The 11329-nt window shown below is 38.7% G+C and overlaps 1 protein-coding gene and 1 long non-coding RNA gene across 9 annotated transcripts in view; one reads left to right on the top strand and one right to left on the bottom strand.

Annotated features, from left to right (window-relative positions):
* The first annotated feature begins 2306 nt into the window (after positions 1–2306).
* LOC107313025 lies at positions 2307–4827 on the top strand. Its single transcript, XR_004306940.1, has 3 exons — positions 2307–2819; positions 3833–3891; positions 3978–4827. It is a non-coding gene; the product is annotated as an uncharacterized LOC107313025 (long non-coding RNA).
* A 3408-nt stretch (positions 4828–8235) lies between these two features.
* PALLD (palladin, cytoskeletal associated protein) overlaps positions 8236–11329 on the bottom strand; it is a 170403-nt gene continuing 167309 nt past the window's right edge. For 7 of the 8 annotated variants that reach the window (XM_015860903.1, XM_015860904.2, XM_015860906.1 and 4 more), the window contains one exon: positions 8236–10410. In XM_015860903.1, the coding sequence (XP_015716389.1) occupies positions 10238–10410 (173 nt within the window). In that variant the 3' untranslated portion in view covers positions 8236–10237. Of the gene's footprint in view, positions 10411–11180; positions 11231–11329 lie in introns of all 8 variants that reach the window. The other variant, XM_015860905.1, reaches the window with a different exon arrangement.

Raw genomic sequence — 11329 nt, 5'->3', positions numbered from 1 at the left:
TCTGTACAGGATTTTTTTACACATTTTCACCACCAGTATAAGCCTTCAGCCAACAGGACAGAATTGCCCAGTCCTTTGGGTGATTTGAACTGGGTTGTGTCCATAATAATAATTAACTGTCGCAAAATGCCACCTTGGCACTGAGGGAAGGTATTCAAAATACAAGAAAATATTGCAAGAGCACTTTATCTTCCCCTCCTCTGGCTGGGAAGCTGGTCTGTTCTGCTTTCAGTCTCTTGTGGATATAATCGTTTGTATATAAATGGAAAACTTGTTCATGACTCATCTGCCACTATTACCAAAGTGCGTTTTTCAGTCCAGTAGCCAAGCATCCATTTTGTGGGCTGCTAAGTGATTTACACTGATTGAGTATGTGTTGTGTGCAGCTTTTGCAGATTTGATATGCTGGCTGTACAGAGAATGAATGCATGCTGATTATGCTCCAAATAGCAATGAACCCAATTACCGAAGCCACTAACTCTCAGTAAGGAAGCCAGAAATACAGCTGTTGCTTCACTACCTTAAAGAAACATTTGCTGTTTTGATCCCAGAATACTGTACATTGATATAAATGACAGATTTATATTAGTGAAGAACTGGCCTGTGAGTTGAAATAGTTTATTTTAATAACTGTTAATTTCTTGAGATCCAGAGCTCATAGTCCAGAGCAAGGCCTCAGCCCAGGTGCAAGAAAGCAGACAAGAATCCAGCTACTTCATGAATGTGAGTGACTTATGAGATGGAGCCAAAAGGATGTCGAGTCTAGGGAAAAATAGATGAATTTCTGATTTGAAACCTAAGGACATTTCTGAATCATCATGCAGTAAAAAACAGTCCTGTCATACACAGCCAGTTGAGGATGACTGCAGAGGAATTACTTGATAAAAAGATTTTGGTTGAAACCAATGTGTGGAGGTCACCTAGTTCAAACAGCTGTTCCACACAGTGCTAACTTCACTTCAGATCTTGAGATCCTGGGCCTTCCCTCTCTGAGTTCCAATGCACAAGGTCTGCTCTGAAAGTAATGCCTCCCTTTTTAGAGCAGTGGGTCTGTACACGTACAAGAACAAAGAGACATTACCACCATAGGAAACAGCTGAGGTTCTACAGTTTGAGAGCAGCTAGAAATTTAGCCAAGAGCTTCACTTAATAAGCTCATATTGCACTTCAGGGCTCTCATGCACATGTAATTGTCTGACAGCACTGCACAACAACTCTACATCCACAGCACTGCTGAGCCTGTGCTTAAGGGAAGGTCTTAAAGCTAGGACTAGAAAAACAGGAAAATCAGTGATGGATGAAGAATGAGCTTATTCTTCTGTTCACTGAGCATGTACCAGAGAAAATACTTCTTCCTGGCATGAGTGGCAGATAAAGTCCCATGCTGCATTGCGGAATTAAGTAGAATCACAGAACCATTAAGGCTGGAAAAGATCTCTCAGATCATCTAGTCCAACTGTCACCTGCTATCAATGCTGCCCACTAAATCATATTCCTTACTATCACATCAAACAGTGAACACCTTCAGGGACAGTGACTCAACCACCTGTCTGCGTATTCCCTAGCACAACTCAGGGACATTCCCTCTAGTTCTATTGCTCGTTAACCACCTAGTTTCCTCAGCTGCTCCTCATAAGGCTTGTGCTTCAGACCCCTGACCAGCTTCATTGCCCCCCATGGTCATAGAATCATAGAATCACCAAGGTTGGAAAATACCTATAAAATCATCCAGTCCAGCCGCCCACCCATCACCAATAGTTCTCACTAAACCAGTGTATGGGAAATTGGTAATCACAGCCTGAACCTCTGATTAATCAGCTGAGGCAAGTGTCAGGTCTGCTGTGGGAGCACAGGTGAGAGTAATTGAGCTGTGCTCCTGGAAGGGGTGTAGGTTGACTCCACCTCCTCTAGACCTCATTTAAGGGCTGACCACCACTAAGGCAGCGTCTCTTGGAGACTGTTCCCTGATGGAGGTTGCCTCAGCATTTCCCAGTGAAGGTGTCTGTATTGGTGAGTTTTTCCTTATAAATAACCTTTTGAATATCAGTTACCATCTTTGTATCATTCCACCTTACACAAATATATATCAATAAAGCTCTAGCTACTTTTTTTTCTTTGTAAGAAGATGCTTCCAAGGTGTCTTATTGTTGTGAACATTTGACTTGTAGCAGCAAAAGCAATCTCTTGTTATTGTAGAAGCCACACGTAAGGGATGAATACAGGAAACACTATTGCCATTTTATACACAGGGAGCTGAAATTGCCAAATGGAGTAAACAGAAGAATAAAACTCTTTATTTTTATTTTTTACAATTTACATTACATTTTTTAAGTGTTTCATGATCTCTCATTATCCATAAACTTACATACTGTAAAATAATTCTTTCCTATGAATTATCTCAGTGCAGGTTTCCCTTTGTTATGCTTTGAAAGTGAGTTTTCATTTCATATTGTAGCAGAAACGCTAAATCATGACCTGAACCAGTGATGGAGCACCTGGTGGGAAGGCAGGGCCAAGCTGGGGGAATTTGGGTTCATGCAGCCCAGCTGAGTGACTGGGAGGAGGGGAGCCAGGATCCACCCCTTCCAGACCTTATTCAGAGGTTGGCAGTGGAGATGAAGGTTTCTTGCGGGAGATCCCTGTTTACTGGAGACCTTCTAAAGATAAGCAGTTCTTCTTTTGTTACTGTGTTTACAGCTGCTGTGTTTGGGCTTGTTCTCATTTGTTGCTTCCCGGGATTGTGTTGTTCCACTATTACTGTTGTACTTTTTATCCCATTACAGCATTATGTGTATGAATGTGAATATCTACCTACACAGGTGAGTGTGTGAGTAGTAAGGCCATAAGGAAAAATCAATAATATTTATTGTGTACTTTCAGTTGACTTGTTTCCAGTTTGCCTAATAATCTATTTCAGGTGATACCTCTGAGCCTTTTGAAAGCTACACATTAATATAAAGATTTCTTATGGATGTGGAGCATAGTGTAACATTTACATTCAAATGGCTGGTAGATGTTAAGAAGAAAACAGCAGTGAAGTGGGTTGTATCTTGATTTTCTGTGGAGATGCTTTCAGGCATTGAGAAGGTGCCTGTGCATTTGTGCAGTAAAAATAAAAACAAAACAAACTTCTGGGATCAAAAGAAGATATTTTAAGTATTTGGCAGTGGAGCACAAACCCAGAGCAGCAACAAAACCCTAGGAATTCTGCAGGAGCCAGTTACTGCCTTGCCTTGAAGAGCGTGTTATAAATGGCTTAATTACATTGCCCTCTGCCGGAACTACCGGAGATTGCAGACTGATGCTTAACACACAGACAAAACTTTGGCAGAGAACCACAAGATAGATACCAATACGTTGTTTCACAGTGCCAAGCAGACTCACAGAATCAAGTGTTTCTGGGTTTGGAATCCGAAGAGGAGCTTGGGTTTTTCTCCTGACTTGCTGAAGGGATGTTCATTTCTTTAGAGAAGAGTCTGTGGACACATGAGACAGATCTAAAGTTAAACTTGCCAGGAAAATGGATTTTGTATCCTTGAACTTACAGGGAAATAAAAGAATGATTTCTGAGTTACAAAGGTGGATGAGTTCAGAGCTGATGAGAGAACTGTCATGTGAAGTTGTGGGGGGAAAAAAAAGGCCTCTTCGGGTCCTGTGCCACAGTTTTTTATTTTTTATTTTTATTATTGTTAGGTTTGTGTTCAAAAAGAATACATAGTTTTCCCCACTGAAATGTTTTTATCATTATTTTATTACTACTTATTAGTTTTTATCATTTTATTATTACTTGATGTCATCTAGCATTTGACTTAAATCGTTTTCTGCATCAAAGCTTTAGATCATCCATTGCATTCCTTGTTACTGATGTCAATGGAAGGAATTAATCTGTGTGTAAGTATTCTTATCTTAAAACAAGAAAGGGATTTAAATGTTTGGCTGATCTTGAATCCACAGTAAAGTCTTCAGTGTTTCTCCAGCCATAGGTGCCAAAATTCTGCTGTTGTTACACTGGCTGGGTGGCTCTGAAGGCACAGACATCAACTGACAGGGAGCTCTGGGTCCAAGGAAACGATGTGGAAGAAGCACTGTCTGAATCAGACTCAGGCAGGACTCAGTGGCACAGTGAAGCAAAAATGCTCAGTGAAATCAGTCAGTAAACTAACAGTTTCCATTACCACGAGGCTGGTTATTCCTGTTGTCACAGCGCTGGTTGAATGACTTTAACTTTTGCACTAAAATATTAAAGTCAGGAATGTACCAAGATGAGAATGATTTATTTTGGTTGGGCTTCCGTTATTTTTAATGTTAAAATTTGTGGGGAAACTATGTAATTTGTACAGTGATAAACTGAAAGATCATTTCTGAATAAAACTGAGTTTTAACTATTTCATATTCTCCCAGTCTTAGTGTATCTCTGCTGCGCACCACGTTGTGGGTAAAAGATAATTGTTTGCTTTAGAGTGCTGATGTATGTGCATGACTTAAATGAACACAAGTAAATAGATTTAATGGGATGTGATTGGATGGTCTGACTTACAAGTGGGTAAAGCTGCTTGTCAAATAACGTAACATGATTCTGCAAAGAATCTCTTAAATTCTGGATGGTTCTCTGTATAACCTTAAACGCCTCTCACTCTTCCTTCCTTCTGAATCCTCAGTTTCATATGCTTTCATTGATTTATTTTTCTCCCTCCTCACCATCAAGTAATATATACCAAGCTATTAAAAGATGTTATCACTGAGCTTTCTGCTTTCTTACGTGAGTTCAGATTTAATTTTTGTCAAGCAGTGTAAGAATTCAAAAATAAAGGTTTCTTATGTGATATTCCTGTCTATTATTTCAGTTGACACAGCAAGCGTCATTTTCATGATACTGGAAGCACAATTTGTAACTCAAAAATGGGCTCTGATTTTGTGCAGCAGGCAGAACTTGTTGCCTAAGATGGCATCAGAGCTCTTTCAAGATGTTAAAGCAGATGTTCCATGAGGGGAGTTTTTTTGTGTTGTTCCATAGCATATAAAATAAATATAGTGGGAAGACTTCATAAGGCATACTCATCTCTAATAACAGCCTTACGAGGCACAGGTAGGAGCATATTTTACCACTGAGACTGCATTTATATTGCACATTTTATATGTTGATTTCAGAATGTTACAAAGTTAATTTTCTCCATCAGATGGTCACAAGTGACTGGCATCCTTCGGTATTTATGGAAAAAAATATTGATGTTAAAGAAAGTAATAAGTGCTGAATTGTCCTGGAGTTCCTGGGTGTGCTACATGTGATAAGCTAAGTGTGCTGACAGCACAACAGAGAAGGGCTTCAGTCAGATGTTTCATACACAGCACATGAATTAATTTAGTGTCTGTGATGCTGGCCAAAAATCAGAGCTGACTGGTGATTCTCGTGATCTCCTTTATGTGGTTTTGAGCAGAATTGTACGATAAATTGCTCGGCTTCACTTACATAACTAGATAACTAATATACCTTGTCCTAAATGTGTTCTGCTATGTCTGAGTGCACTGCATTTTGCAGTTGAACTTTGTGTGGTCTGAGACAGTGACCTTTGTTTGACATCTCTGTCATCCATGAGGAAAAACAATAAATGTTACTGAATAATTAACTTTTCTATAAAGGGTCAAGTCAAATCTCAGTGTTACTTTACTTTATGAGGAAAAGTGAAGTTGATGGTTTTATCAATTTTGATAAAGAATGATGCGTATTTTTTAACTTGTAGTTTAAAGTGATCTTAAACTGTGATCAAAACAAAGAAAAAAAACCAACAACTTACTGTAAAACTGATTCCAGCCAATTTAAAACCAAGATGACAGTAATGTGTAGCCATGAGATTTTCAGACTGAGTACTTCAGGGTTCAGATCGAGATGGTTGTTTTCCAACTAAGATGTACCATCTTTATTGGTATTTCTTCATTTCTTTGATCACTTTAAATCATGCCTCTTTAATGTGAAATGCTCAATTACATGTTTAGCCCCTGAGCATTCTTTTATTTCTGGATCTTAGGCACCTTGTTTGATCTTAGACTTTCCATTTCTTTTTGTTGTTTTTGGACCCACATTTTCTACTTTAAGTGATTTGGGCACCCAAGTGAAAGCATTGGGTATGTACAGCTAGGATGGGAAAATGGATACAAATGGCTGAAAGGAGATGTTGTCTTACTTATGATGTAAATCTGCTGAGCTGAGCAGTAGAGTGCTTTCTGCTGAGATTTTCCATTTGGTAGTACAGCTGATTTCCAGCCATTCCTATTTTTCAAGCAGTATGAGTTCAGTTCTGAGCTCGTACATCACTGACCACATGCTAAAAATGGAATTCCATTTACATTTAATATATCTTCATTCCATTTCTTCTTTCTAGAAGGCTTGTTATGCTCACATCCTCCTCTTCCTGGCATTCCTCCTCCTCTATTTTCTGGGCTGCAATTTAGGAGCACGAATGTAATTCATTATGGAATGCTTGGTCTGTTTCTCTCCCCTCAGTACGTGATTACTTAGTGAGCTGCTGAGCAGACTTAATAGCCCTCTCAGTGTATAGACAAAATACTTTAGAGAAAGGTAGGTCTGTCAAATTAATGAAAGTCTGGTACTTCAGCATCATGTATCATCTTAATGCTACTGAAATAAAAAATGACACAACAAATACAAGAATTGTAATCTCATCTATTCTGTCTTTGGGTGATTTTTCACTGTCACAGGGGTTTTCTATAGATTTTGTTAAGTGTGCTTGTGAGACAAGCTTTTAGCAGATTTACTCTTCTGTTTTTCGTTCCTGATTTCTTCAGTGTGGCTTACTGGAGTTTTATCATTTGAAGCCTTTCTGGGCCTGAGTCTATGACTGAAAAAAAACCAAACCCCAACTTCATGGATGTGGAATTGTGCTCATTACTCCTGGTGGCTTCAAGTTGTGCTGGGGAGGGTCGGGTTGGACACTAACAATTTCTTCTCAAAGCGGTGAGGCATTGGAACGAGGTGCCCAGGGAGGTGGTGGAATCCCTGTCTGTGGAGATGTACAAGAACCATGGAGATGAGGTGCTGAGGGATGTGGCTGGTGGGCGTGGTCTGGGGTTGGACTCCATGATGTTAGAGACCTTCTCCAACCTTAATGATTCTATGACAGGTTTCTGTCAGCACCTCAAATGCAGTTGAATTGAGTCTTGGATTGCTTCAAACACACCTGGCTGATAAGCTTGCTACCCCTCATACAAAGCGTTGAAAGTGCACTTTCAGATAATGCTATCTATAATGCTATCTATCTTTGGAGTTTGGGGAGAAGATTAAACTGCTGAAGGCTATTTTGACGCTTCCAAGAGCATCAGTTTTTGGCTTGAGAAGTATGTCATTTTTTGCGTGCCACGCTTCTATCTCTGACTTTGTAAATGCAAACAGTCCTAGTAACTAAGGAACAGCACAGTTCAATGTTTTCTTAAGAACAACTTTGCTGCTTAGGGATGTGATTTACTACTTGTGTGTGTGTACATATATGCAGAGACAAAAAGTGATGATGATCTCATCTTAACTAGCTCACAAGAGCAGTCTGTCTCATTTCTTCAGCCTCGTAGCCAAAGGCACATTTACTGTAAGCAGACAGAACTCCACTGAGTTCAGTTAGTTGTAGACCACCATTAATGTCAGTACTCACTCACTTGTAAGGATAATTCTCTTTGTAGTAATCAATGCTTGCAATGTAAGCCTAAAAGAAAAACAAACTGGTTATCTTGCAGCTTTCTCAGTATTTTTGCACAGACAGGGAAGGAGAAGTTTTAAGTAATGTTCAGGATTTTACAAGTAAATCTTAACTTTTTCTTCCTTTGATTTTGGTGCTTTTTAGAAGTCTGCTCTTACACCAATTTAACAGCACTTGGACTTGGAATCAATTTTACTTTTTTTTTTTTTTTTTTTTTTTACTGTTTTACTTAGAATCAGTTATTAGTGATGTCATACAGCAATTACTAGAGACGTGAAATAGACCTGCATGTGTTTCCAGCATCTGGGGTAAAAAAGTGTCTCCACATATGTAAATGATGAGAAAATTTTCACACAATAGTGAGTCATGCTTTTCTTATAAAGATAAAAGACTGAGAGACAAAAAGAACAGTATGATAAACATATTTGAGTGTAGATGCTTCACATAGCCCTTGTTTCATTAATTTCCTAATAGTTAAACTTCTAAATCTTGCATGCTTGTATTGTAACAGTTAATAGTCTTTACCAGGAGGAAAACTTTCTATTTGTGTAATATTTATTGACGTTAAACCCACATTATACCAGCACAACAATCCAAAGTAATGATAGTACATTTTTTTTATAAATACAAATAGAGTGGCAAAATAATGCTAGTGAAGCTAACAAAAAAAAAGTAAATTAGCATGTCACAGTTGTGAAAAATTCTGCAAATGATATGATGTACTTCTCCTAGGATATAATCAGATTATTCCCATACGATAAAGCATGACATTAATTTAGAGGAACGATTCCCAGACCTGGTCATGTCCTGCACCAATTTGCATAGAATAGTACTAACTTATGTGCTAAAAGTTTATTAGTCACTAAAAAAAAAACCAAAAACCCAACAAAACAAACTCTGTGTACTTACAAAGCAATACACTTATAGCAGTAATGCAGTATATGGTGTACACAATTACAGAATAAAAAAACCAACTAAGTACAGGACTTCTGAATAACTGAACTGGGATAAAAGATTTCAACACTTTTATTATAAATAATGAAAGAAAGATACCATGTATGTGCTTCATATAAGGAATACAGTGTTTTCCTTTCATAGCAAAGTATGCTCGTACCATCACTCATTTTTCTTGTCGGGCCTAGCAACTCTTCCATCCCTCCCTCCCCTTCATCTGAAATTCATTTGGTTCTAATTTAAGACTACCTTGTCACATCTGACGAGGTAGAGCTCCAGTTTGATGTGGATTTGCCTTGCATTCTGAAAGTAGCATTTCATCCACTGCACGCAGCCCCTACCCATTAACAGAGGTGTTGTAGGCAAACAACAGGAAGGATGAGGAAAAAAAAATAATAATCCAGAAATGTGTATGATAAGAAGAAAAAGTGGCGCAAATTTTCTGGTTTTGTCCATCATCTTCTGCTTTCCTCAGATCTGCAAGCTTACCACCTCTGGTGTTTACTTCTCACTGAAATTCCTACTGCAGTCTCAACCCATTTCTCACTTACTATGCATTTCTAAAATCCTCATACGCGTTACTCAAGTGCTAAGCAGTCAAATGGCCCCTACATACGTTCCTTAGTTTTCAGCTCACCTTTGAATTTCAGATTCTTTAGCAGGAGTGTTAGGAGGTTGCAGGCTGTCTTCGGGAAATCCATGGCGAGTTTCAGCCTCTTGCCCTGTCCCCCTCCCACCCCCTGCAGCAATCTACTGCAGCAGTTTCATACCGTCAGCACGTTTTCTCCTTTAGTTACTAAGATTTATGATCTGGAGTAGACTGTGTTGCTTATCTTCTTCATTACTTTGAAGAGGTGAAATAATTCACACTTAACCATCTTTGCTGTATGTTTGTAAGTAAGCCTCCTCCTAGGTGGCAGAAAGGGAAAATACAAAAGAATTTAAAACTGGGGCTTCAAGGTTGCTTTACAGCATTGTCCATATTAATGGCATTTAAGGCGACGTATTATTTTCATTGTAGAATAAAAAACAGTTTGCAGAAATGCAGCATTTGCTTACATTTTTCTTCCTTGACTCTTCCTTTTTTTATTAGAATATTGCACTTGTTCACTGTAGCTATCAGAATGCATTGCCATTTTAGAACTACAGATTACCGTACATCCTAGTTTTCTTTGTCATCTAATGGCCTCAAATAAAACATCTCGCACCATTAGCATTGTGTAACTTCTACTTACTGCTTACGAAGGCACGTGGTGATAGTGTTTTCTTCTGAAAAGTCTGTTTCACTGATGCGTTTTGGCCTTTATGAAAAGGGTTATTCATAAGAGCTGAAGCAACTTAGGTATAAGGAAATGGTGAATGTGATTTGTTGTGCAATGTGTACATTTCTATTAATAATCTACCTATTCTTCTAATTTGGTATACTGAATAAGGAATACATGGTTACTGTGTTTGTTGTTTATCTTTTGTACTTGAAGGTGTTTGCCTTTGCATAAAGTGACATAGGAGTATCATTGGTCAAGGCAATGGCTTTCAGTGTTTCTGCTTTGAAAGAAGATGATGGAAGTGGTGGCTCGGATCTACAGGTCATCGCTCTCTACCAAACCAGATGGCATTGTCAGATGGACTGGATTTGCCTCTGGCTGGAAAGCTGCTTTGATGTCTAGTCCTTGGTCACACAGTGCAGCATATCGGCTGGTTGAGGGCCGCACCTTCTTTGGCTTGGTTGTCTGAGGTGGTTGTTGCCACTGAGCTATAAATTAAAAAAGAAAGAATAAAAATTAGGCATCGCCATCTCTTCAACAGATTTATAATCTATCCTTTCTGGGCAACAGAGAAGGATTACATGAAACGTAAGTTTCATTTCTTGGTGCATTTATTTTTTTTCCTTAGCATCTAGTTCCACCTTCAAAAGTGGTGAACAAAAACAAGCATCTCTGATTGTTACCTTGTCTTTTTGGCATTGCTTTCTACCTTTCCTAGTATCAGTGAGAAGGTTAACAGTGAGGTATGCGTTTCTGTGCTCTAATATTACAATGTCAGCCTGTTCTATCTAGGGTTATTGGCTGTAATGGGAAAGGAAATCATCTGGTTGCCATTGCTACCCTCTGAATCCAGAAGAATGCAGAGCCAAGGTTCTAATCTGCAAGTCTCCCTATCACTGCCACCCCAGAAACCACCTGCCTTTCCCATTTTCCCGCTCATTTATTCTTGTTATGGGGGGATTGGTAATGGAATTTTAGTTTAAGAAAATGTTCACTGTGTAAGGGGCTGCTTTGGAACAAAACACAGAGTTAGGCAGATAAACCTAATACTACAGATCTGGTAGTTGTGCACAGGTGTCTCAGGACTAAGTGGAAAAGAATACAAGAGGTTAGGGAAGTGCTAACAGTAATGGCAATAATGTTCCACAAATCATCTAATCATGCCGTTATCTGTGGTTAATTAGCTATATTTAATATACTAAGCAAAAATTGAGTGCATGCTTGTTTTGTTTTGGTATCTGAGAAATGGTTGAAGTACTTTGACAGAGCACTTGTTGTCTTGATGTGGACATTATTATTGAGGAGAAACTATAAACAAAAGAAAAAGAGACCAATGTAAATGATTCTTTGAACAAAGTGACACTTGTACAACTGTTGCTTTTGAGGGATTAATGAGATCATGAAAAA

This window comes from Coturnix japonica, chromosome 4, assembly GCF_001577835.2.
Source record: "Coturnix japonica isolate 7356 chromosome 4, Coturnix japonica 2.1, whole genome shotgun sequence".
Taxonomy (NCBI): domain Eukaryota; kingdom Metazoa; phylum Chordata; class Aves; order Galliformes; family Phasianidae; genus Coturnix; species Coturnix japonica.
Note: the sequence above shows the minus strand (reverse complement) of the source record. Positions and strands in the feature narration are given on the sequence as shown.